This window comes from Oratosquilla oratoria, chromosome 6, assembly GCF_046742065.1.
Source record: "Oratosquilla oratoria isolate Oo_2021 chromosome 6, ASM4674206v1, whole genome shotgun sequence".
Taxonomy (NCBI): Eukaryota; Metazoa; Arthropoda; class Malacostraca; order Stomatopoda; family Squillidae; genus Oratosquilla; species Oratosquilla oratoria.
In genome coordinates, this window is record NC_134782.1 from 48,651,131 (window position 1) to 48,678,751 (window position 27,621).

The window sequence follows — 27,621 nt, forward strand, 5'->3', positions numbered from 1 at the left end:
TAACCTAACCTAACCTGCCTAGCTACCTAACCTAACCTGCCTAGCTACCTAACCTAACCTGCCTAGCTACCTAACCTAACCTGCCTAGCTACCTAACCTAACCTGCCTAACTACCTAATCTGTCCTATATTTAATAATGTGGTACCTATAATTCTAGATGTCATCAGGCTGTTGTCATCTGACATCAGAATCTATCAAAACAAAAATGGCAACTTCAATTTTTTTTATAACAATTTCTGCCAAGAAAAATACATATTCTATTACATAGATGACAATTTATTATAATTTACAAAAATATTTAATTTTCTAATGCTATAGTGCATAGGTATGCAATTCTAAAATAATACTGCCCACTTGTATACTGCCTGAGGACCACAATGGAAATAAGCTTACATGTTTTTTAGTGTGATCCTCGGCATTTGTAATTGTTATTTTGAACTATGTGTTCTTTTCATTATGATTATCTGCACTTCAATGTATATTGATTCAATGCTAAATAAACTATCATTATGCCTCTAGATATTTTTATAATCTTTCGGAATCGTCTCTGGTTGTACCCGAGGGATCATGGAATTATCTGCGAATGACACTTTGGATATTATTAGTTAATTTTGCAGAGGATAAAAACATAATTCTTTGATCAAATTATATGGAAATCACACATCTTAAAGAAAATAGGTCAAATAATGCAACCATATGCTAAATTTTTATACAAAATTGTGCCTGTCAGTAAAAACCGTCATTGTTTACGTTTGATCGGCGATTAGTCAGACCGCACGTTTCGGCCCGATTTCCTGGGACAAAATATGCCCGATTTAATTCCATTCAAAATGCAATATCTCGAGAACTAAGTTAGATGGATAATTCAAATTGCATTGTACTCATAGCGACCTTTTGCATCCCATGAGAACTACTTCAGCTCAAATATCAGAAATTCCATTTTTATGTTGACCTAGCTATTATTACCTCCTGGTCTGTCATTTAATCATGAACAGGACTCAGGAGGAGCAGAAGGCCAACGTAAGTTTCATGTTAAATGTCCGTGCTTGCGTGTTTCTGGAACCTTAGCCCACTGGATTAACAAGTTGACGACAGTACAATGAAAACAATAAATAAAACTTAAAATAACAACTGTAAAGTAAGGGACAACCTAATTCAGCACCCCAGCAGGTCACTTAATTACATTAAAGGGCATTAAATTACAGATTACAGTGCAGATAATCATACTGTGTAAGTAAAAATTGAGTAACTAGGGTGTATAAAAAGTACGAAAATGAAATATACCCAAGTATTGCCGCCAAGCTTTGAATCGTCTGCGGTAGCCATATTTCTTGTTTTGGTTTGAGAATCTACTCTTGCAGTAGTGCTTGTCGATTTCGAGGAAAAGTATGCAGTTTCTAGGAATTCGTCAGTGATTAATGTTGTTTAAAAGATAAAAATAAGTATTTGACTGAACGGATTCTACTTTAGAAATGTCACGTCTATAGATTTTATTTATACAGTGAAATGACGCAAGGTACTTGCTTACTAACAAAACTGTTTTATGATTTAAATAAACTATCGAAATATAAGTTAAATACCATAAATAGTCTGCGGAGATAAGAGCCACAAATGGGTATTACCGTGCTCACCATTCAGAAATAATGAATCTTTCCATACATCACAAAGGAATATGTCTCCTGATAAACAGTTAAACAAAAATTATTGGAGAAACCTACAACTTGCTGAGATAAATAAAAGTGGCATTTACTTACTTGGACGAAGAAATGGTGAAGAAAATTCTAGTTACACTGAAAAGGCCAAGACTGGAGTACGCATCGACATTATGACCACACAGTACTAGAAAGAATATATGGAAAATTGAAAGAATCCAAACCACAACTACGAAGATGGCCCCAACACTTTCAAAACTGTCATACAAATAGAGTGCCAAAACTAGTTGACCCTGGAACAAAGAAGAGAAAGAGGAGACTTGTTGACCATCTATAAAATCATGAGAGGTATGGAAGTCCTTGATAGAGAAGACTCACTAAATTGGGATACGAGAAATACAAGAGGACATAGAAAAAAATAAGGACAGTTACAGAGGAGACCTGAAAAAGAACCAGCTTTCCCCACAGAGTTGTGGATGTATGGAACAAACTGGACGAATTGATAGTGTGTGCAAAAAAACATACACGAATTTAAGAACAATTTAGATACTGCGGGATACAGAGATGGGACACCACGAGCATAGCTTCCCTTCCCGTAAGACACAACTAGGTAAATACACAAATTAGACACTGCGGGATACAGAGGCAGGACAGCACGAGCGTAGTTCAACTTACCGTAAGATACAACTAGGTAAATACACAGAGAAAAAGAGTTCAGTTTGGAAAGAGGTGATTAGTGGAGTTCCACAGGGATCAGTATTGGCTGTTATTTATGTGAATGACATGGATGAAGATGTGGAATGTTACATGAGTTTCTTTTCAGATGACGCTAAATTCCTGTAAGATACAACTAGGTAAACACACACACACACACACACACACACTTTTGACAAAGTACCACATAAAAAGCTAATAAGAAAAATTGAAATAATAGGAGGAATACAAGGTAAGCTACTGGAATGGATGAAAGATTTCTTAAGTGGGAGAAAAATGAGAGTGGTACTTAGAGACAAAAACTCGAACTAGGAAGATGTGATAAGTGGCGTCCCGCAAGGCTCTGTATTGGCTCCTTTAATGTTTGACATATACATAAATGATATGGATGAGGGAGTGAAGTGTTACATGAACTTTGCTGATGATGCCAAATTACTCAAGCGAGTAAGCACAGAAGAAGACTGCAGATCACTACAAGAAGACATAGACAAAATATAGGAATGGAGTCAGAGGTGTGAAGTGAACTTTAACATTAAGAAATGTAGTATAATGGAATTTGGAAAAAGCAAAAATAGAATATCGGGTTAATATAAAATTGGTACCAAGGAAGTAAAACAAAAAAAGTCGACTCAGATTATCTCAAGTGAATTGACACCTGATAAACATGTCAATAAATTAGTTAGAGAGACTATTAACTTACTAAGATCAATGAAAGTGGCCTTCGACTACATGGACGAAGAAATGGTAAAGAAAATAGTGATTGCACCGATGAGACATAAATTGGAGTATGCTGCGTGGAGTACCCCCCCCCCCCCCAAAAAAAAAAAAAAAAAAAAAGGAAATTAGAAAGAATTCAAAGATCAGCGACAAAAATGGCACCTACACTCTTAAATTTGACATACGAACAAAGACTGGATAAATTACATCTATCAACACTGGAGGAGAGAAGAGAAAGAGGTGATTTGCTTACCATTTACAGAATTATGGAAGGGATGGAAGTTCTTGATAGAGACGATTAATTACAATGGGATAGAAGAGAAACAAGAGGACACGAGAAGAAGCTAAAGAAGGACAGTTACAGAAGAGATTTGAAAAATAATAACTTTCCACATAGAGTGACTGATGCCTGGAATAAACTAAACGGAGAAACAGTGAGTGCCAAAATTATACAAGATTTTAAGAACGAACTGGATGCGGAGAGCTACGAAAATGGGTTACCACGAGCATAGCTCTCGTCCCATAAAATACATCTAGGTAAACACACACACACACACATATATATATATATGTATATATATATATATACACACACACATATATATATATATATATATGCAGTGTAGTTCAGTTCGAAGCTTCAAGATTCGTTTAAATAAACACATAAACAAGATGCTGTAGTGCCTGTCATTTATTCTATATTATTTGTTTATTTGTTTGTTATTATTTGTCTGTTTATTATTATATGCTTGATTATCATTTATTGTTATTTATCAGTCAATTTATTATTATTTACTATTTAGCTGTTTGTTTATTATTTAACTTTACCTTATTTTATTTATTATTTATATTCTTATAGTTTTACTTGTATGTTTATTTATTTGTCATTATTATCAATAACCTTTTTTTTGGCATCCGACCTAGCTACGTACCAAAAGGTCTCCTGTCGGCATGCTCCGCCTTTGTAATCCTTTGTCTTAACGTTATACAATTGTCGGATGGCTCGCCCGAATAAAAAATCGATGGAATTAAGATTACATACTGTTTCGTTGAAGTAATTTAGTTTTAGTTTGGCATAACAGTAACGACTTTGCTTAGTGATAAGCAGTTCTACATTCAAATATTCGAGTCCCATTGAAGGAACTTGTTATTTATATATAACCGAATTAGGTTGTTTTTTGGAGAATACACAGAATATTCTGCCATTATTAATTGAAAGTGTTTGAGCCAATACAGGCTTAATAGTGTCTAACCTTGAGCTTTCACAACGTTAATAGCTATTTCCCTCCCGGAAGAGAGATCAGAGCTCATATGACCGATCTATGGGTAATGCTATGACCTTACACACACACACACAACTCCTCGCCCACGAGAGTCGGAGTAATGACCCGAAGCGCAGCGATACCGAAATAATTTCGGCCCTGGGCAGGATTCGATCCAGTTACTGCCGCATCTCCGTACTGGCATCCAGTACTATATCAACCGCGCCACCGAGTCGTGTGTATTTACCTAGTTGTATTTACCTAGTTGTATTTTACGGGAAGGGGAGCTATGCTCGTGGGTTCCCGTCTTCATATCTCATTTTATCTAAACTATTTTTAAATTCATGTATTGTTTTTGCACACACCACTTTCTCATCTAACTTGTTCCAACTGTCTATTACTCTGTGAGGAAAGCTGTTCTTTTTCAAATCTCTTCTATAGCTGTCTTTTTTTATTTTCTTTCCGTGTCCTCTTGTATTTCTGTCATCCCATTTTATCAGATTCTCTCTATCAGTAATTTCTATGCCTTTCATGATTCTGTAAATAGCTATCAAATCTCCTCTCTCTCTTCTTTGCTCTAGTGTCTGTAGTTTAAGTTTTTGTAGTCTCTCTTCATATGATAGTTTTGAGAGTGTTGGTGCCAGTTTTGTGATTGCTCTTTGTATTCTTTCAAGTTTTTTTATACATTTTTTTGTACTTGGTGACCATATCGTTGCTGCATATTCTAATCTTGGTCTTATCAGGGTGATTAGGATTTTCCTCACCATTTCTTCATCCAGGTATGTAAATGCCACTTTGATTGTTCTTATTAAATTATAAGTTTCTCCAAAAATCTTATTTATATGTTTCTCAGGTGACATATTATTCATGACAATGACTCCCAGGTCCTTCTCATTTTCTACTTTTTTTATTCCTTCTTCTCCCAAATTATATGATCCTGTTATTCTATTTTTGCTTTTTCCAAATTCCATTATACTACACTTTTTTGTATTGAACTCCATCTCCCACTTCCTACTCCATTCTTGTACTTTATTTAGATCCCTCTGTAGTGATTCACAATCTTCTTCAGTTTTCACTCTTTTCAGTAGTTTTGCATCATCTGCAAAGAAGCTCATATAGCTTTCAATTCCTTCATCCATATCATTAATATATATAGCAAACATTATTGGGGCCAGAACTGTTCCCTGCGGGACACCGCTTATTACTTCATTCCATTTTGAGTGCTGATCTCTTATCACTACTCTCATTTTTCTGTCTTGCAAAAAGTCTTCCATCCAATTTAGCAATTTACCTTGTATTCCTCCTTCATATTCTAATTTCTTAAGCAACTTCTTATGTGGTACTTTGTCAAAAGCTTTTTTTAGGTCTAGAAATGCACAATCAGCCCATCCATCTCTTTCTTGTATTATATCTATTAGCCTTGAATAGAAACATATTAAATTGGTGACGCATGACCGTCCTTGTCTGAATCCAAATTGCCTTGGATTTAGTACGTTGTTTTTTTCCAAGTATTTTACCCATCTACTTTTGATCATTCTTTCACAAATTTTTGCTATTGTACTTGTTAGAGAGACTGGTCTATAGTTGGTAGGTTCTTCTTTATTTCCTCCTTTATATATAGGTACTATATTTGCTTTTTTCCAATCTTCTGGAACTTTTCCTTCTTTTAAGGAACTGCTTATTATGCTATGTATTTTGTCTGCCAGTTCATTCCTGCATTCTTTCAGAATCCAGTTTGCTATTTCATCTGGCCCATGCGATTTTCTGACATCAAAATTACCCAAGTGTGTCAATATTTCATTCTTTGTTACTTCTATTTCTTCCATAGGGGGGACTTTTTCTTTCCACTCAATCTCTTCAGGTTGTATATTTTCCCTTGTAAACACTGATTTAAAATGTTTGTTCATAATTTCTGCCATTTCCATTTCCTCAGTGTATTCAACTCCTCCTTGTCTCAATTTCTCCAAGTCTTGTTTGTTTTTCAGTTTATTGTTTACAAATCTGTAGAATAGTTTTGGTTGATCTTTACACTTTTCTATAACATCTTTTTCATATTTTCTTTTTTTCTCTCTGCACTTTTGTACATATTCATTTCTATAACCAGTATATATTTTCCATTTTTCAGGTCTTCTGTCTTTTTTCCATCTGGTCCAGGCTTTGTCTCTTTTGTCTTTTAACTCCCTACAACTTTTGTTGTACCAGCATTTTACATATTCTTTTTCTTGTTTTTGTCTTGGGACATACTTTTCCACTCCTTTTTTGTAAATTTTTGTCAAAATATTCCATTTCTCTTCCACTGATGTTTCTTCTTTGTATATTTCTTCCCAGTTTTCTTGTTGGAAGAATTCTCTTATTTTATCAAAGTTTGTTTTTTCATACATCATTCTTCCTTTTCTATATTGTTAATTTCTTTTCATATATTTTTCTTCATTAAGTTCCAGTTCAATCAATATGTGGTCACTTTTACCTATTGGTGTTTTATATTCAATCTTGTCCACTATTCTAGGTTCAGATGTAATTATTAAGTCTAGCCTCGATGGTTCTTCTTCATTTCTATACCTAGTGTTCTCTTGTATCCATTGTGTCATTGAATGGTCAGTAATCATCTCAAGTAGAGCATTTCCCCATGAGTCATCACCACTCTTTACTGTCATTTCTTCCCAGCAGATTTCTTTGCAATTAAAGTCGCCCATCATAACTATTCTTCCTCCGTCTTCCATTATTTTAGTTAATGCTATCTTTGTGTCCTCTAGCATACTTTTATATTCACTCTCCTCCCATGAGGCTGTTTTCGGAGGCACATAATTGATCACAAATTTTCTGCTCTTCTTATCTCTGTCTTCCACTTCTATCATAATCATCTCTACTGTATTCTTTCCATATATGACACCTTTCACGTTTATATCCTTCTTAGTCAGGAACATAACTCCACCCCCTTGCTTTTTCTCTCTGTTTCTAATCCAATAATTGTATGCATCATGTCCTACACTGTTGGGTGGTAGTGGGCCTTTTAATTTTGTTTCTACAATTCCCATTATGTCCGGTTCTTTTTCTTTCAAATAATCATTCAGCTCATTCAATCCTGTTATTAATCCATCTATATTTGTGTAAGACACTCTTAGTTTTCTGCCACTTCCATTGTGTTCTCTGTTTCCCTTATGTTTTTCTTTTGTATGTCGAACTTCCTTAGTTTCATGTTCACTACTCTCCAATAGAATCTCTCTTTCTCTGACTCCGTTCTGTTCTCGTTTTTTGTCTTAGCTTCCAGTCTTTTCTGCTTTTCTTCCTCTCTTTCCTCTTTATTCATTTCTCTTTTTATCCATATCTTTTTGTGTTGTTCACTTGTTGCTAGTTTCCCTGTTTTGGATAAGATATTCTCTGCCGTTGTTTGTGACTTGAATTTAATCTTAATTGGTCTGGTCTTGTCTGTGCTATACTTTCCGAGTCTAAATTTCTCTTCGATTTGTTTCATAATTCCTGGTTCATCTTCCTGAACTGATTCTAGTAATTGGCTTACTCTTTCATTTTCCTCCTTGATTCTTGTGGTTCTATCTGTGTTGTGTTTCTCTTCCATTCCTAATATAATTATACATTTCTTCTTGTCTGCTAAATCCCTTACTATATTCTCCTTTTGTCTCATCACTTTAATAACTGAGTCTTCAGTATGTTCTTTCAATTGCTGTTTGACTATGTCAGTGAATGAAATCTTATTTCCTTCTTGGGTGTGCTTCCAATTTTTACTTTCTTTAGCTATTGTTTCTCTGTTTTCTTTACTATTCTTCTTCAATTCCTCATTCTCCCCCTTTACCTCTCTTAACTGTCTTTTTAGTTCTTCTATTTCATCAGTTAAGTTTTTATTCGCCTTTTCCAGTTCTTCCAATCTTTCAACCCTTTTTAAAATGGTGTTCATATGACCTAACCTACTCTCCAAGTCCTCGATCACCTTATCAACCTTCTTCTCTAGTCTTGTCAGTCGGGGGGGTTTGTGTCCCCCCCACTCTCTTTAAATCCCTTGAAAATATTCTCATCACTTTCTGCTATATTGCTCCTATCTATACCTCTAATCTTCACATTCCTATTAGACATGTTATCATCCAACTCGTCTTGGGGTCGTTTGTCTACCTTACGGCGGCCCGTCAGGGCCATTTCCTCCACCTCCTCATTACCTTCCATTTCCCCAGCAATCCCTCCCCCTCTCCTCTTTCCTTACTTTCCCACTACCCCACGAGCAATTTCCCCCCCCCCCCTGCAAATACAAAAAGGCACTTCTCTTTGCGTTGGTATCCACAATCTGCACTTTTCTTCAGAGCGTTCTTCAAGCCGTCCGTTCGTTGAAAGTGTGTATTTACCTAGTTGTATTTACCTAGTTGTATTTTACGGGAAGGGGAGCTATGCTCGTGGGGTCCCGTCTTCATATCTCATTTTATCTAAACTATTTTTAAATTCATGTATTAATTTTGCACACACCACTTTCTCATCTAACTTGTTCCAACTGTCTATTGCTCTGTGAGGAAAGCTGTTCTTTTTAAAATCTCTTCTATAGCTGTCTTTTTTTATTTTCTTTCCGTGTCCTCTTGTATTTCTGTCATCCCATTTTATCAGATTCTCTCTATCAGTAATTTCTATGCCTTTCATGATTCTGTAAATAGCTATCAAATCTCCTCTCTCTCTTCTTTGCTCTAGTGTCTGTAGTTTAAGTTTTTGTAGTCTCTCTTCATATGATAGTTTTGAGAGTGTTGGTGCCAGTTTTGTAATTGCTCTTTGTATTCTTTCAAGTTTTTTTATACATTTTTTTGTACTTGGTGACCATATCGTTGCTGCATATTCCAATCTTGGTCTTATCAGGGTGATTAGGATTTTCCTCACCATTTCTTCATCCAGGTATGTAAATGCCACTTTGATTGTTCTTATTAAATTATAAGTTTCTCCAAAAATCTTATTTATATGTTTCTCAGGTGACATATTATTCATAACAATGACTCCCAGGTCCTTCTCATTTTCTACTTTTTTTATTCCTTCTTCTCCCAAATTATATGATCCTGTTATTCTGTTTTTGCTTTTTCCAAATTCCATTATACTACACTTTTTTGTATTGAACTCCATCTCCCACTTCCTACTCCATTCTTGTACTTTATTTAGATCTCTCTGTAGTGATTCACAATCTTCTTCAGTTTTCACTCTTTTCAGTAATTTTGCATCATCTGCAAAGAAGCTCATATAGCTTTCAATTCCTTCATCCATATCATTAATATATATAGCAAACATTATTGGGGCCAGAACTGTTCCCTGCGGGACACCGCTTATTACTTCATTCCATTTTGAGTGCTGATCTCTTATCACTACTCTCATTTTTCTTTCTTGCAAAAAGTCTTCCATCCAATTTAGCAATTTACCTTGTATTCCTCCTTCATATTCTAATTTCTTAAGCAACTTCTTATGTGGTACTTTGTCAAAAGCTTTTTTTAGGTCTAGAAATGCACAATCAGCCCATCCATCTCTTTCTTGTATTATATCTATTAGCCTTGAATAGAAACATATTAAATTGGTGACGCATGATCGTCCTTGTCTGAATCCAAATTGCCTTGGATTTAGTACGTTGTTTTTTTCCAAGTATTTTACCCATCTACTTTTGATAATTCTTTCACATATTTTTGCTATTGTACTTGTTAGAGAGACTGGTCTATAGTTGGTAGGTTCTTCTTTATTTCCTCCTTTATATATAGGTACTATATTTGCTTTTTTCCAATCTTCTGGAACTTTTCCTTCTTTTAAGGAACTGCTTATTATGCTATGTATTTTGTCTGCCAGTTCATTCCTGCATTCTTTCAGAATCCAGTTTGCTATTTCATCTGGCCCATGCGATTTTCTGACATCAAAATTACCCAAGTGTGTCAATATTTCATTCTTTGTTACTTCTATTTCTTCCATAGGGGGGACTTTTTCCTTCCACTCAATCTCTTCAGGTTGTATATTTTCCCTTGTAAACACTGATTTAAAATGTTTGTTCATAATTTCTGCCATTTCCATTTCCTCAGTGTATTCAACTCCTCCTTGTCTTAATTTCTCTAAGTCTTGTTTGTTTTTCAGTTTATTGTTTACAAATCTGTAGAATAGTTTTGGTTGATCTTTACACTTTTCTATAACATCTTTTTCATATTTTCTTTTTTCCTCTCTGCACTTTTGTACATATTCATTTCTATAACCAGTATATATTTTCCATTTTTCAGGTCTTCTGTCTTTTTTCCATCTGTTCCAGGCTTTGTCTCTTTTGTCCTTTAACTCCCTACAACTTTTGTTGTACCAGCATTTTACATATTCTTTTTCTTGTTTTTGTCTTGGGACATACTTTTCCACTCCTTTTTTGTAAATTTTTGTCAAAATATTCCATTTCTCTTCCACTGTTGTTTCTTCTTTGTATATATCTTCCCAGTTTTCTTGTTGGAAGAATTCTCTTATTTTATCAAAGTTTGTTTTTTCATACATCATTCTTCCTTTTCTATATTGTTAATTTCTTTTCATATATTTTTCTTCATTAAGTTCCAGTTCAATCAATATGTGGTCACTTTTACCTATTGGTGTTTTATATTCAATCTTGTCCACTATTCTAGGTTCAGATGTAATTATTAAGTCTAGCCTCGATGGTTCTTCTTCATTTCTATACCTAGTGTTCTCTTGTATCCATTGTGTCATTGAATGGTCAGTAATCATCTCAAGTAGAGCATTTCCCCATGAGTCATCACCACTCTTTACTGTCATTTCTTCCCAGCAGATTTCTTTGCAATTAAAGTCGCCCATCATAACTATTCTTCCTCCGTCTTCCATTATTTTAGTTAATGCTATCTTTGTGTCCTCTAACATACTTTTATGTTCACTCTCCTCCCATGAGGCTGTTTTCGGAGGCACATAATTGATCACAAATTTTCTGCTCTTCTTATCTCGGTCTTCCACTTCTATCATAATCATCTCTACTGTATTCTTTCCATATATGACACCTTTCACGTTTATATCCTTCTTAGTCAGGAACATAACTCCACCCCCTTGTTTTTTCTCTCTGTTTCTAATCCAATAATTGTATGTATCATGTCCTACACTGTTGGGTGGTAGTGGGCCTTTTAATTTTGTTTCTACAATTCCCATTATGTCCGGTTCTTTTTCTTTCAAATAATCATTCAGTTCATTCAATCCTGTTATCAATCCATCTATATTTGTGTAAGACACTCTTAGTTTTCTGCCACTTCCATTGTATTCTCTGTTTCCCTTATGTTTTTCTTTAGTATGTCGAACTGCTTTATTTTCATGTTCACTACTCTCCAATAGAATCTCTCTTTCTCTGACTCCGTTCTTTCCTCGTTTTTTTGCCTTAGCTTCAATTCTTTTCTGCTTTTCTGCCTCTCTTTCCTCCTTATTCATTTCTCTTTTTATCCATACCTTTTTATATTGATCATTTGTTGCTAGTTTCCCTGTCTTGGATAGAATTTTCTCTGCTGTTGTTTGTGACCTGAATTTAATCTTAATTGGTCTGGTCTTATCTGTACTATATTTTCCGAGTCTGAATTTTTCCTCAATTTCCTTTATAATTTCTGGTTCATCTTCCTGGACTAATTTTAATAAACTGCTTACTCTTTCATTTTCCTCCTTGATTCTTGCTGTTCTATCTGGGTTATGTTTCTCTTCCATTCCTAATATAATTATACATTTCTTTTTGTCAGCTAATTCTCTTACTATATTCTCCTTCTGTCTCATCACTTTAATAACTGAGTCTTCATTATGTTCTTTCAATTGCTGTTTGACTATGTCAGTGAATGAAACCTTATTCCCTTCTTGAGTTATTCTCCAATTTTTAGCTTCTGTAGCTATTTTCTCTCTGTTTTCATTACTATTCTTCTTCAATTTCTCATTCTCCTCCTTTACATTTCCTAACTGTCTTTTTAGGTCCTCTATTTCTTCAGTTAAGTTTCTGTTAGCCTTCTCTAGTTGTTCCAACTTTTCAATTCCTGGAAAAATGGAGTCTACGTTCCCTACCTTACGCTCCACGTCCACGATCACCATATCAACACTCTCCTCAAGTCTTATCAGTCGGGGGGGGGGGTTGTGTCCCCCCCACCCTCTTTAAATCCCTGGAACATATTCTCGTCACTTTCTTCTGTATTGCTCCTCTCTATACTTCTAATCTTTACATTTTTATTAGACATTTGATCCTCGCTAAGTCTTTTGTTTACCTTCCGTTTGTCTGGCTGGGCAAAGTCTACTCCCTCCTCATTTCCTTCCATTTCCCTCAGTAATCCCTCCCCTTTTCCTCTTTCCCTACGTTCCCACTACTCCACGAGCAATTTCCCCCCCACCCTGCAAAAACACTAGGCACTTCTCTTTGCGTTGGGATCCACAGACTTCACTTTTCTTCAGAACGTCTTCTAAGCCGTCCATTCGTTGAAGTGTGTGTGTGTATGTTTGTGTATGAGCGTTTGTGTGTGTAAACATCGTTTAAGGACAATCGAAACAAACAACAATAGCATTGATATGGTAAAATATATAAACATAATTTCAGTATCTTTTAAATTTTTATACAATATATGTAGTACAATAAAATGTATTTTCCTATAAATATGTTTCGATAAAGCTATGTTTTAAGACGCAATTGCATAACTAGACACATTGGTATTGCACACGTGTGTAAAAAATGACATTTCACATGAATTTATATATTGATGTAAAATCCAGTCCCTTCGCAAGTCCCTAGCTTTGTTTATGGTGGTGGTTCTTAACCTTCTTCACCCCATCCCCCCCCCACCCCCCGCCCTTCATGAATTCTCAATGTTTGTGTGGCTCCCCCTCATTCTTCACCCAGATTCCACCCCACCACAAATATAAACAAGAAAAACAATAATTAAATTCTGGTGAAGAGAAACCCTTTGTTTTGTTACAAAGTTGACAATCATAATCATCATATATTTCTTCTTCCAGGACATGATGGATTTTTTTTATATTCAGATTCCTCACATTATATAGAAATTTATGATTTGTAGTAGCAGGCCATGACACTCGTAGATTCTTGTCATGTCTCCCTTGCCCCCCCTGGCAGCCAAGTTAAGAACCACTGGTATAGGGGGACCCACGACGCAAATCAGCCACAATAATGCATAGCTTTGGTTTTAAAGATATAATATTAGTAAAATGCACTTTAGGAAGTCTTTTTAACCTTAAACTAAGAACTCACAATTTGCTGTACTTACAATTCTTATTGTGTACAGAAAATCTTACAAAATGAAATCTAGGTGTATCACATCAACAATGAGACTGTTAACTTTACCCTGATATTACTTTGATTACAGCGATCACAGCACTTGGCATAAGAATAATATCTTTATCATAAAAAATCACTACATTCTTTGACATAATGATATTATAGACAAAATGAAATCTAGGTCTATCACATCAACATTGAGACTGTTAACTTTATCCTGATATTACTTTGATTACAGCGATCACAGCACTTGGCATAAGAATAATATCTTTATCATAAAAATCTTGAAATTTTGACGCAGCCCGAAGGGATTTCTCCCCGTCCTCTCCTTATATGCAAAGGGGGACGGAGAGGGGGGGTCGCCGATTAAATGAAGCGGCCTTGCTGTGGATGTACTGTGTCTTGCGACACTGCTTCTGACCCAGGGCGGTGGGCAGGGTTCAGGGATGACCCGTCATCCAGGAGGTGCTCAGATGAGAGGAAGGGTGGGAGGGGTGTGGAGTGTATTTAGGGATGAAATGGGTGGGAGTGTTTTTATGCCTTTCCCTTTGTGGCTACCTCCCTTGGAAGGGGGAAAAAGCCTTGGTATATGTATGTATGTATCATAAAAAATCACTACACTCTTTGAAATAATGCTATTATAGACAGCCATAATATCGTGGACGGTTATGTGCAGTATTTATTCTACATTCAACAGAAATGATGAAACTTGTGTTTGAACGACGGTAGTTTGGCTACTCCCCGTGTAAGGAAATCCGCCATAGTTAGACACACATATATTAATTATGATATATCTATGAATGATTTTTTGTATTTGTGCGTACAGTGTACATGTGTATCAATGTATGCACTGTAATTACATTATTCAAGTATGTTTGTATGATGTGAATATGTATGTATATATATAACCACACACTTAATGGTCCCTAGTACACATTTTTTTTTATCTTATCAACCACATTAACTTTTTTTCCATTTTAATTTCCTGTCAACACGATCGAGACTAACAGGAGCTCGATGGAAGCATATTCGGAAACTGATACGCTGACGGGCTGAGGACTCGAACGTATCGGCTAGGTTCGAGTCCTCAGCCCGTCAGCGTATCAGTTCCGAATATACTTCCATCGAGCTCCTGTTAGTTTCGATCGTGTTGGCAGGAAATTAAAATGGAAAAAGTTAATGTGGTTGATAAGATAAAAAACATATAGACACACATATATATATATATGTATGTATAGATACTTTATCATAGGTTGAGTTTCCATAGGAGGAAGGGTTTGGTTCTTCCAGATATTTCTGTCGGGTATAGAGTTTCTTCAATCAGACGTCGCCCACGATCTTCTTCACTGCTGAAGACAGAACTTTCCTCCTCCGCCTTCTCCGTGCCCACGTCACCGGCACTCTGGGAGGGGCTTCCGACGATAGCAAAAACCAGTTCGTTATCTGAGCTAACGGCAGAAGACTGGAAACGTGAGCTCGAGGGCAAGTTTTGCTCCGAGTCAGAGATTGATCCGCTGTTCGTGGAGAGGTTTGTGACTGTGGACTCGTAGTCATCAGCGTCTGTGCAGCTGTTTACATTTCCAGAACCGGGGCGCGGGAAAGTAGTGGCGTCCATTTCCGGGTAGACGGTGCGTCTGCTTACAGGCCACTTGGCTGCGTCAGGAGAAACCTGTAGATGACAAAGAAAGAGGTTTCCTAAATAATTAAATTGTCAGTTTTCTGATTCTTAGTTTAAGAGTAAGTTTATATACTTTTCAGTATATAAAAAAAAAACAATGCGTGGTAACCAGTCTGAGGAACTTTCGTGTTAAAAAGATACCATAGTTATAGAATATGCATTTGGAAACCAGATTTAGTCCAGTCAGAATCTGGCGACACTGAAAAAATGTGACATAGAAGATGCAGCTGTTCGATGTTCCGGGACGCTTACGAAGAACAGAAGTTCATAAATAGTATACGAGTCGTGCGCTTTGCCTACTCCAACTCAGCGGGAACTTCGGAGGTTCGGCGACTAAGCTGGGCTCGACGCTGGAGGTGGTCTGGAAACGCGCTCGTCTCATAAAATGATTATTCCACACAGGCTGAAGAGCCGGTACATGATCTCTCTGAAATCTTTGCCAATACCTCATACAAAGCATAATTGATTATGGATATCAAGTCTAATCTCCCACATGTCTCCGAATACGTTCACACGGCATACGTCTCAACAAAGATGCCTTCCGCAGCACCCCACCCCCCAAAAAAAACAACAACTTATATACAGAAACCATATACTCCCCTAAGATACCCATTGTTCTTTAATACCACTTAAATGTCTCTACCGCATCAAGATCTCACCCACAACTTCAAATTTCGCACTGTCTTTGACCTTTCATTCTTTCAAGGATTGGATAGACACCTACACAATGCCCTTCCACGTGGGATCTGTTATCCACTGTGGAAATAATCAACAACATCCTTCCAATGACAACACTAACCATGGTCCCTGATTACTCGCTCCAATGCGACTTTGTTTTACTTTAACCACACTAATAGAGAAAGACTAAATCACCCGACAGGAATCTATCTCGCCTATCTAGTCACCTGTCTGTAACAATCACAGACGGCTCTCGCTCTGACCGTGAAAATGGTTATGCAGCAGCAGCAGCAGCAGCAGCAGCAGCAGCAGCATCTCCTCCAGACTCAGAATTCAGGTCCCTCTTCCTCTTCGTCACATTCTTTACAGCTGAAAATTCTGGTTTCCTCACCGCCTTACACCTTAGGCATAACTCCTCTCCATTATTCAATATAATCATCTATGTCTCACAAAGTGCGTTGGAAGCTCTCTACCCTCCCTTGCCGCTATCCACAGATCCACAAAATCCACTCGTGGATCATCCAGGTCCCTTTACACTTTAAACCTGTATTCTCTTGTTGGGCAATATCTTAACGAATGACAACAAGGCAGCTCGAGAAACGGCATCGGACCCTTTTGATGCCTCCACCCTGCAGCCTGCAACAGACCATCCTACTCTCCAGTGTCCAACCCGCACTACAAAACACGTGGCAGGTAGCTGTGAGTTCGATTCCCGGGAACCAATGCGGGGAGGCGACCCTAACATCGTCAAAAAAAAAAAAAAAAAAAAAAAAAAGAACCATTGCGGGGAGGCGACCCTAACATCGTCCTAAAAAAAAAAAAAAAAAAAAAAAAAAAAAACTGCGTTTTGCCACAGTTGGGCAGGGTTGGTCCTTCCAGGGGTTTCTTCACTTCGTGGGAGTGGGATGGTGTGTTAGTAACACCCAACAAACCAACTGATGACAAAGCCCATATACTCGTAAATTCATGACCCTCTTTCCAGCAACACATCCCATATGGGAAAATGAGTGCACATCCCAATAGACCAGGTCATTATCTCATGACTAGACTAATCTTCACTCAAATGTGACCAACAAACCAAAGTAGGTTGCGTCTGTTTCAAATACATGGGTTATATAGTGGCAGGTGCAACCGTAGCCTGACGGCACAAAACTAGCCCAACACCTCATCTCCTCGTGTAACTAAGGCCCTGTCTACTGACGTGTCTGTCTAAGACCCCGCCAAACATCCTCTCTCATCAGAAGAGTTTAATGTCACGAGTCTATCGATCTGTGGGTTTGTCCTTGTTCTTGACCTTGAATTATCGACCGAATCGTCTTCAGTCAGTCTGACATGAACCTGAAGGACACGATCATGCGAGGAGAGTCAGAAACGTCATCATTTTACTTCACTTCACTACCGATGTCGAACCCTATGGGACCGAATGGTCCCAGTGCACCGGGAGGGAAAGTGTCATCCAGTGTGGGAAGGATTCATTCCTGTGTATCTTCGCTACCGGAGGCGGGGGGTGTCACACTCAACTGAATAATATAACATTGCGGCAGCAGCCATTGTGGAGAATCAAATACTACACTCGACAAAGAAATGGCTACGATTCACAGGGTTACTTGCATCTAGAGAAATCTGGGGTCAGTGGACTCGTCCCACAGTGTTGCCAACAGATGGCAGCGGCATCCAGCGATGCTCAACTTTTCAGGTCAAAATTTTCCGCGCGATTTTGGACCGCGTGCAACTGCCTCCGTGCGGTTTCAGTCAAGAGAGGAAAACGAATCCATAGTCAAAGTGTCGATGTCTCGACTAACCAATTTGCTACGATATAGGTCATTAGTATTCTTTTTCGTAGTTACCAGGGAATTTTATTCACTTTTAGAAAAACCTTCCGCAGCTACTGCACCTATGAAATCGAACAATGTTTGGAACAGGCGGGGTGCACGAAATTCAGTGGTTGAATAAGTAACACTAATAATAACAATAACAATAGCACTGAGCTCTCATCCTGGAGGGTGATAGCCGTCAATTACGAGTCCAACACGTGATCGAAGAGAGTGGTGAATCACACACGCACACATAACAAAAGGTTGTATAATTTCCGGAGTTAATTCCGTGTTAGAAACCCGAGGTCGTTCCAGGTTTAGATCGGGGCAAGGTCGAATTCTTTTACCTCTACTTTCAGGAACCGGGAACGTATAGGCAATATACACAAATGTACAGTACAGGGACTCAAGATAATTGCAAGCAATCAGAGACCACGTGACAAAAAATGTAGGAAGTTTCCTGCATCAGATTTTTTGTTTTATAATTTCATGTGAATGCTATTGATAGAAATATTAAGGGATAAGACTATTCGTGACGTTATCATGCATGTATTTTCAAGTATTCTTAACAGTATTTGTGACCTATCTTAAACTAATTCGATTTAACCAGTCACCTTCAATTCAAATAATCTTCTATATTGTACCGCCGTTTATTTATTTATTTATTAATATTATTGGAGACCTGCAGAAGAGCTTGGAAGATGATCGAAGGGAATATTCAATCCCTTAGGTGTTCATTGCTCACACACAATCACGCACGCGTTTTAGCTACAAGATATCAGATCACGACCTCTCCAGAGCACTCCTGCGGGACCTCCTATTGTGTCGGACCTCACTCGCGGTCATTCGGCCGAGTACGAAAAGGACACCTGTATCGGCCATTGGCAATTGCAAGTCGTCACACACGATCGATATAATTTTCTATGTGTTTCCATTGCTTCTATATAAACTATGCATGAATACTGAGTGTCCATACTTAGTTCATGTATTGTACATTGTAGAAGTAGATTAAGCAGTAGATAGTACAGAATAAATTGTATATAACTTTTTAATTTGGCAAGAACCATCATTTCCATTTGTATGTAAATAGCACCATTGGCAACCGCCAGTGTTTTCCTCGTGAAATGATTTGAGATGTAGACCAGTCTAGACGGAGAGATTAAAGAAAGCAATCCACAACTTCGTTTGTCTCGATGCCTCCAAACCCAGCGTTGACTACAAACAAATCTACAAGCTTACCGTATCACGGGCTGTGGTACCGATGGCAGTGGGCAATAATACGTTGCTGAGTTGGCTGTGGCCTTGCCATCCTATTGTGCTGTCGTGTAGGTTCATGCTGTCCGCCCTGTCTATTCTGCTCGGGCTGCTCATGTTGCCCGTTCTGTTCATGCTGACTGGCCTGCTCCTTTTCCTTGGTTTGTTGTTATTGAACCACCTGGCTATATCACTAAAGCTGCTTATGCTGCCCGGCCTGTTTCTTGTACTTGACCATGTGCTTCCTACGGTCGTCACATTATTGTTCATGCTACTGCTGCCGCCCTCCGACCAACTGCTACTCAAAGGCGAAGGAGGCAGACCAGATGACCGAGGATGACGTGGACGGGGCACACCCAACCTATAGTGGTGACCCTGCCTAGGATCAGTGTTCTCGTACGTACTCGGCCAGTCATTATTGTTTACGTTGATGTTATTATTGTTTACGTTGATGTCACTATTGTAGTTGTTGGCACTGGAGTTGTCGATGGCATAGGCCACAAGGCCAGACACGACTGGGTCATGGGAGAGTGATGGGGCGGACGGGGCCATGTTTTGCGATGAGGGCTCTGCAGGAGAGAACAGAATTTTTTCAGGTTCCTAATAAATGCGCGCGCACACACACACACACACGTAATAGAGGCTCCTTCCCTCATACCCACTTCTATTTTGAACGCCCATTTCCTTTTTTTCATCATTCCATTCATAAAGCATGTTAAACATCAATAGTGACATCACGTGCCTTTGTTTCAGCCCGCCCCCTACTAAACCCTTCTTGTCTCTTTGCTCACCTTCACATGCGTTTCCCACTCCATACATACATGAAGAAGACTTTCACTTCAACTTTCAGCTCATCCCCGTAACTTTCACTTTCCATAATACACTTCTATCCACACGAAAGCCACACGTATGTCCTCACCCTTTCCGAAGTTCCCATTGATTCTGCATTACTACGGACGCGTTTTCTATGAACCTTCCTTTCCTCCTTTACATATACGAAACACACCCTAGTATGTGATCAAGATAACACATTGTTCTCAGAGTTAGGCCATTTTTTGTAGTATAACAGAATTATACAACAGTTCATCTGTTCAGACCGTTAATTAACGTCAAAACGTCAATACCTTCCTTACCGTATGTCTTCTCATGGCACACGACCTCAGCACAATCGTAGCAGGGCGGGCTATACCCATTGTGGCACCAGCAAGGGCACTGGTCAACGACTTTATACCTTTCAAGGAGGTTGGTCAGACAGGGTCCTGTGGCCATGCTAGGATCAGGCCAGCTCATCTTATTCCCTCCTGCTGTTCTTGTTGGTGTTGGCGCTGTCGTCAGACTCAAGATACTAAAGTGTGCTTTAGTTGTTCTGTAAAAGGAAAATGGAAGGTAAATTTACAATAGCATTTTCAGTTTTATCCATACGCTCAAGCACAGGCATATATACTAAAACACACACACACACACACACACACACACACACATACGCACGCGCGCGTACGCAGACGCACACTTTCTCATCCAGTTGAGTAATAACTATCGATCACGTGTCCAACACGTTTCCTACACGCTATCTAAACCATTTTCAATCTCTCTCGCTCTCTCCCTCCCCTCTCTCTTTCCCTCTCTCTCTCCATCCCTCCCTCCCCTCTCTCTCTCTCACACCTCTCACACCTCAGATGAGAGGAAGGGTGGGAGGGGTGTGGAGTGTATTTAGGGATAAAATGGGTGGGAGTGTTTTTATGCCTTTCCCTTTTTGGCTACCTCCCTTGGAAGGGGGAAAAAGCCTTGGTATATGTATGTATATACGGTAGAAATTACAGTAGATTTTGCATAAAGAATGGGAAGGAAAAGGTAGGAGGGAAAATCAATTGGTTTAGGATAGAGTTGAATATCGAATAAACTATCTTTATTAGTAAGAGGTGATAAGGAAAAACGGGTGAGGAATTTGTTAGGCGATAACGTTTTTTATTACCTAACCTAACTCTCAGATCATGATAACGTTTTTTATTACCTAACCTAACCTAATCCAAACAAAGATTAACCTTTTGAGCGCCGTTAGGTTAGGTAATAAAAAACGTCATCATGACCTGAGTGACGGTGTGTGCCTGAGTGACAGCGGAGCACCCCGGATCCCCACAGATCAGCACGCGCACGGGGGTGGAAATTCTACCGTTGAACCGAAATTTTTTTGGAGCGGGAAAGGTGCATAGGAGCTTGCTCAGAGAGACCGTGGAGCCTGGTGCTGGTGTATGCGTGAAGCAACGTCGTCCCGGGCATATGACCCCCGTTGATAGATTGACTTTATGAGAACCCTACGTTTTCCTCTATCCGGTGTGCCAACCCTATACATAGCACATAATTATCAGATACATTCCAGGAATTTGCAGACTGTATACTAAATAACTACCAACATTCTACAAATTTCTCACTATATAACCCATTCAACGGAACGTTTGGCATGAAAATTAAATGTTTAGTTCAACGCAGACCCGCGGCGGCGCCAGGAATTTTTAGTTGGGGAGGCTAAGGGGGGGCTGAGCAAATTTTTTTGGGGGCTAATAGTAATATGATAATACACATATATCATCCTCATTTCAGAAGGGGAGGGGGGTTAATGGTAGGGCTAGCACTGATGGCTGACAAATCTTTAGCCCTGGCAATTAAAAATTCCACTTAATAAAATTATTTCAATGAGTGTTTTAAATTTTCAATTTGCTCATTTCAGTTGGGGGGGCTAATGGGGGGGCTGGCCACTTTTTAGGGGGGGCTAAAGCCCCCCCAGCCCCCCCCGGCGCCGCCACTGACGTAGACATTTATGTGGATATGGTAACACTGATGGGGATGTACCCCACAGGAAGCCGCGCTCGAATATATAGCTCTGTCGTGAACTGCATCGGCCGGGGATAGTACTTCGGTTGTTTTCCTCTACAGTACACTATAATTTTCGGGGTACTCACCATCATGCTCAAAAAGCACAGGTACTATGGTACTGTGTGCACACACATCCAGCTTTCTTTATACCGTCGACTGAGAAGAATCCCGAGCATGTGCAATAACGTTGACACCCTGTGGTACTTCACATTGTCAAAAGATAAGTTCCATTTCCCTTTGTGGGCTCGACACCAACGCTCTAACCAATACTATCGGTATTGGGACAACACTTGGAAGACATGATCATTTGATTCCACTGCACTTTGCCGCCAACATTCACTCAGTACTATAATACGATCACTACTTCACCTAACAGAAACACATGCTTTAGGTCGCGGGAAAAGAAACGAGAAAAGGCACAGGAGATTCGAGTGAATTGTATAGCCAGGAAAGCTAACTCGGCGGTAGTTTTGACGGTTTACATTCAGCACGAGGCAAACTTCGCGTGGCAGAGTATGTATGTATGTGTATGTATGTTTTGGGGTGCTACAGACTAAAAATTCATGAACAACAAATCAATATCTATCTTTCATTTGAAACCCCTCTGTATTTCCATTTCCTACCCTAATATAAGCTTTACTACTTGTATATTTTTCGAGGCAATCAACATTTCCCCTCCTATTCTATATATCTGGAACAAAACCTACAATGCCTTCCTGTCGACACTGTCATATGCCTTCTTCAGATTCATGAAGCCTCAAAAGACACCCTTTCTTTTTGCCAAAAGCTCACATATCTGCCTTGCTATATAACCAGACCACATCCACTCCTTCCTTTGGAAACAACTTCATAGTCCATTAATGCCCTATCAAACACCCTCTTCCCCCTTTCCTACATACATTTATGTTTATCTCTCTTCGTAAACACTGTGTTAGCTACCATTAACTCTCTAAACGTACCTCTAACACCTCTCCATAATAGTTCTTACCTGACAGTCCGAAACTCCCTACTACTCCAGCTATTGACTCGACTCCTACTCTAACATTGAGACACTCGACAACACATTTACACTTCTTCCAAAACTCTCTATAAATCTATTGAAATAAATAACAAAGCCTCTCTCCTCTTCACTCTTTCTCATAACCTATACCGTATGCACTCACAAAAAACCAAATCTCTCATCCCACTCTCAATTCCACCCACATTATCCTCGAAGACACTTCCACTTCACCACACACTTTCCTATCTCATCATTCACTAGCAAAACGACTCATCCACTCCACATTCCTGACATCCTCCCCACTACACTTCCAAACCTCAACTCACCCCTTCCATATAAGAAAAACAAATACCGCTAATTTCTTCCTTTTATTCTTGTTTGTCCCACAACCACGCTCGTTGAATGACCCAATTAAGAGGGTTATAGGTCGAATCCTCCTCCCAGACCCTCTTATGCTTTGAATCTTCGTAGGAGGAAAATACAGGATGGAGGATCTGGCTCTCACTCCGTCCCGTTTAGATGCTTTTTACGACGACTTGCTAACATAATACTTTACCCCATACCACAGGAGGATCTAGAAGAGGTAGTCATAGACGTGGTAAAGTACATTTTTAAGGGGACACCATAAAATGAGGACAACAGTAGTGCAAAAGTAACATTATTCTTCCACGAGTAGATACTTTAAGCTGTCACACAGACAAATGTGTGTCTCTGGTCCGTAAGGGCGCTTCAAAATTCTCTACAGTACTGAGTGCATGTCACGATGCAGCAAATGCTCCATTACGGGATGTACCCTTGTGTCTTGTTACATGGTTTCTGACGCGAGCACTGTGGTATGGGAGGGGTGGGGGTTGGGGGTAGGGATGGGGTTGCATGGATCACACGATCATCACACGAGTTGCCAAGATGCGAATGACAATGAATACATTCTGAATGGGCGTATGTGGGTGTACAGTAGGCTTTGACTCAGCTAATCCCTTTACCCAGGGAAAGGTATTTTGGTATATTTATGCATAATTATATCACAGCCCACAGCCTTAGAACTACTTACGGTTAAAACTGATTGAAAATATAATACACGACGTACTTATGTCGTTCTTATGCAAACACCTTAGCTTTCACTGTTGACAACTACTTTCTTTCACTTATAAGACACACTAACACTGCAACCTATCGATTCGAACAACTTTCATTGAGGGTATGAAGAGGAAGGTTTGTCGACATAGCGAAGTTCGCCCACAATTGCCAAATGTCTCTGGCTAAAACGATTCTCCGTAATTTCAGACTTCAAAAACTACACTACAGACAAAAGAGAATATAATTCACACATATATGATAACGGTCTTTATTGGTTTATACATTACTATACCTCTCAATACAATATGTAAGCAAAATCATGCAATATAAAAATAGAAAAAGGCAACACCAGTTTCCGAAGTTCAGCTTCTTTCGTACTGAATCGTTACGTCTCGTTATTGTTAGTTTCAGAGAAAAACATTCGTCAACACAGAGTGAAACTTGCACCAGGGAATTATATACATTCATGAGTACACTAGACTCCTTAGGGTCTCCAAACCCCATTTGATAAGATTAAAGACATCTCCCATCACTCGAGTATCACATCTATTTCTAAATATACCCCGGTGGTCCCAACTCCACTTCCCTCCCTCCTACACCGCAATCTACCAGGAACCCCCACGAGGTTGCCAAAGCGTGGAATTTTCGGGTAGCACGTGGAGAAAATGTAGTCTACAGGAAGGAAATCCAACATTCACAAAGAGAGTGTAGACTTTTTTCCTCATACCTGAATATTGCTTTTATTTAGGTTTTGTTTAGTTTCTCCCTTAAGTTTGATTTGAAATGAATATTGCAACATATTCTGGTTAACTACTGTTACACTAGTATCAAATATGTCGAATATTACCATATTTAGATGATATCAGTGGTACTAAACAAAACCTAATTAAAAGCAATATTCAGGTATGTGGAAAAAAACGACTACACTCTGTATAATAAACACAGAAAACGATACCCAGACATTTGAGATGTTTTGTCTTTCCTAACAAACTCATCTCGCATCTCTCACATTGACCCAAGTGATAACAGGAATTTCGTTTAATCAAATCTGTTTGGGACTTAATGTTCATCGAGCACTACAAGAGCCTACAATATCATTAAATGCATCTGTGATAGCCGACATAAGAACGACATGTCGACTGTTTCTTGTAACTGCTTGTATGCAAATAAAATAGTTCCCGCTCGATTCAAAATTGTTGCTGAAGTGCACCGCTTTGTCAGTGCCAAATTGTACCAGAAGTTATGCATTACTTAACACATCTACACGGTCAGATCTTGCTTCTGAGGTACCTTATATGTTTTCTGGGAATTTGAATCAAATAGATTATGAGTGGCGACACATTCCTAATGTCAATATTACAGAGGATGTCAAGAAATCCAACAACCCTAAGATACTTTTCGTTCCAATACCTTAGTAAGTTATGAGACGAGAATGGTCGCTTTACATTCACTGTTTAACCTCAGTTTGCTATGAAAGTCTTATCACTTCCTACCTCGAATGCTGATGTTGAAAGAATATTTTCAAAATTGAATCTTATAAAGACAAAAAATCAGAAACAAATTATCGTCAAATATGCAGACATTAGCTGTGGTTTCAGAAAATGTAAAGCGTTAGGGAGGGTGTGTAAAATCTGAAACAACACAATATGATAAGAATAATACAAAAACCTAGAGCAACAGTAAATGCTGAGATCGAAGAAGAATTTGTATATGTGGATAATGACCAGGAAGAAGATATTGTCTGAGTTAAATAGTACGGAAGTGTGTGAGCATATTTATAATGAATTATGCAATATCATACTGCACATTATCTACATTGTATATATTTGTTATCACATGAGTTGCTATATCATTTGTTTTCCTGATATATTTATGTAGACCTTAGTGGCAACTCTGACCCCCACTCCCAAGGCCGAATTGGGGGAATACCCGGAAAGCATACTGAACTTACTCCAATTTTTAAATGTACCTAAGAATTCATATCCCGTAAACCAATAACAATCTTTGAACTCACATTCTCTCCTGGCTCTTCCGTGCTTCCTCACCCATACATCCAACCGTTTCCCAACATTCCAAGTAGACTGTTTTCACATCAACGGAACATTCCTTCCAAATTCCAACGGATCCCTTCACACGTCAAAGGCACTACTATCGTCGACCCAATTCTCTCATAATATGTAACTACTCCCTGTCACCCCCCCCCCCTTCACCGCCATCCAAATAATCTTGCACACCAGCAGAGATAGATGAAATCACCTTTCTCAAGAGACCTTTCCCACACCATCGTAGGTTTAAGCCAGCGAAGTGTTCAAGAATGGGTCGCTAGACCTTGTTAGAAAAAACAAAACAAAAAAACAATCAAAAGCTTCCCTACACTTGTGTTTTCCATAAAAGAAGACTTTCGAAATTGCTTTTTGATTGGGTCGCCACATCTTCACCAGATCTGGATTTGGGTCGCGGCCAAAAAAAGTTTGGGAACCACTGGTTGAAGCAGAGCAGGTCCTTCCGTCTATCCATGTTCTCGGTCCCCCTCCATCATCCTGGACATTGCCATCAACTCCTGCATAGGCCACAAAGGATTGGCCTCCCACTCTTCAACTGTTCCTGCGGCCCGTCCTGTCGCCGTTGTCGACTCACTTCAGGCCATGGACTGCCAGCGCGCTTCGAAAACTTAATATGAACCTTCTCCTAATCGAGTAATGATAAAAAAGGTAGATAGTAAACATTTTGGTATGAAACATATTTCTTACAATCAGAAATTTGAGAAATTACGTGAAATAGTAGATAACTTATATTTTTGGTGTTGCAATTAAAAAAATGAAATGAATATATACACCAAATACGGCGAAAGTCCTGCGTTCCACCAAAAAAGTCATCATGAGAGCCAGAGCTATAGCCAGTATTCCTCCATCAGAGGTCCGCGGACCGCTAGGGGTGTGTGTGTGTGTGTGTGTGTGTGTGTGCAGAAGCCTACCAAAGGGTCCGCAGATAAGGACTTCAACATGTTACAGGTGATTCTGTCATGGCTCATATTTTTAAATTCATGATCACACAATGTGTCTGAATCGAGATGTCAATTTTTTATTTTTTTTCCTGATAATAAACACCAATTCCTGTGAAAAAAACTTTTATTAACAATTCTTACACACACACATGCAAAAATATTATGTCCCATCTAACCCCATTTCTTCAAGGGATCCCGTGAATGTGCATGTCGATGTAAGGGGTCCACAAAATTTGAAAGGTTGAGAAATACCGCTAAATATAGCCAACTACTTCATCTTCTGGTGCATCAAATTCCATTCGCACTAAATCAAACTGCGATCTAATATCATCTCCCTTAGCATACGAGACTTGATCCAACCCCCTCCCCTACAAGGAACAAGCCGATCCTAAACAACACAACCAGAAAAAGTATTTCGAGAAACCCAAAAATCGATTCTATTTCAGGGTCACGGAAACACATTTTCATTTTTTTTTTTTTTTTTTGCATTTGAAAGTTTTTTTTTCTATGGAAAGGTAAGGTCAGGTTAAGAGCTACTGGACAACGCAAGTTTCGTGTTAGATATCCGTGTTTGGATGGGTCTGGAATTTTATCCGAATATCTACTTATTGCGAACGGAAAAACTTAATCGTTTCTGAAACTAGTCCCCCAAAGGAATG

At 38.8% G+C, this 27,621-nt stretch overlaps 3 protein-coding genes across 8 annotated transcripts in view; 1 reads left to right on the forward strand and 2 right to left on the reverse strand.

Moving 5' to 3' along the window:
- Nup75 (nuclear pore complex protein Nup75) overlaps window positions 1-1,503 on the reverse strand; it is a 27,315-nt gene extending 25,812 nt beyond the window's left edge. Inside the window, exon 1 of the mRNA XM_076186937.1 lies at window positions 1,285-1,503. Coding sequence (XP_076043052.1) covers window positions 1,285-1,326 — 42 coding nt within the window. The 5' untranslated portion in view covers window positions 1,327-1,503. The remainder of the gene's footprint in view (window positions 1-1,284) is intronic.
- Window positions 1-27,621, forward strand: part of LOC143026480 (uncharacterized) — a 38,966-nt gene that overhangs the window by 1,601 nt on the left and 9,744 nt on the right. The gene's annotated exons all lie outside the window — the stretch shown is intronic.
- Window positions 14,734-24,147, reverse strand: LOC143026173 (uncharacterized). 6 transcript variants are annotated; one of them, XM_076186185.1, is made up of 5 exons: window positions 23,969-24,147; window positions 21,968-22,250; window positions 20,135-20,376; window positions 18,996-19,579; window positions 14,734-15,255 (listed from the first exon to the last, which is right to left on the reverse strand). In XM_076186185.1, the coding sequence occupies exons 3-5, from the start codon at window positions 20,298-20,300 to the stop codon at window positions 14,833-14,835; spliced, it is 1,173 nt and encodes a 390-aa protein (XP_076042300.1). In that variant the 5' UTR covers window positions 20,301-20,376; window positions 21,968-22,250; window positions 23,969-24,147; the 3' UTR covers window positions 14,734-14,832. The 6 variants fall into 6 exon arrangements, with proteins under 6 accessions (XP_076042300.1, XP_076042299.1, XP_076042298.1 ...); XM_076186184.1 differs by lacking the exon at window positions 21,968-22,250 and having other exon boundaries at window positions 23,969-24,146; XM_076186183.1 differs by lacking the exon at window positions 21,968-22,250 and having other exon boundaries at window positions 23,933-24,146.

What these genes read in the sequence shown, in the direction of transcription:
- LOC143026173 (XM_076186185.1), bottom strand. Translation starts at nt 20,300, where the DNA reads ATGAGCTGGCCTGATCCTAGCATGGCCACAGGACCCTGTCTGACCAAC. An exon ending in GAAGACATACGGTAAGGAAG is followed by an intron (nt 19,580 to 20,134) that starts GTATTGACGTTT and finishes TCTCTCCTGCAG; the next exon opens with AGCCCTCATCGCAAAACATG. An exon ending in GTACCACAGCCCGTGATACG is followed by an intron (nt 15,256 to 18,995) that starts GTAAGCTTGTAG and finishes TGTCATCTACAG; the next exon opens with GTTTCTCCTGACGCAGCCAA.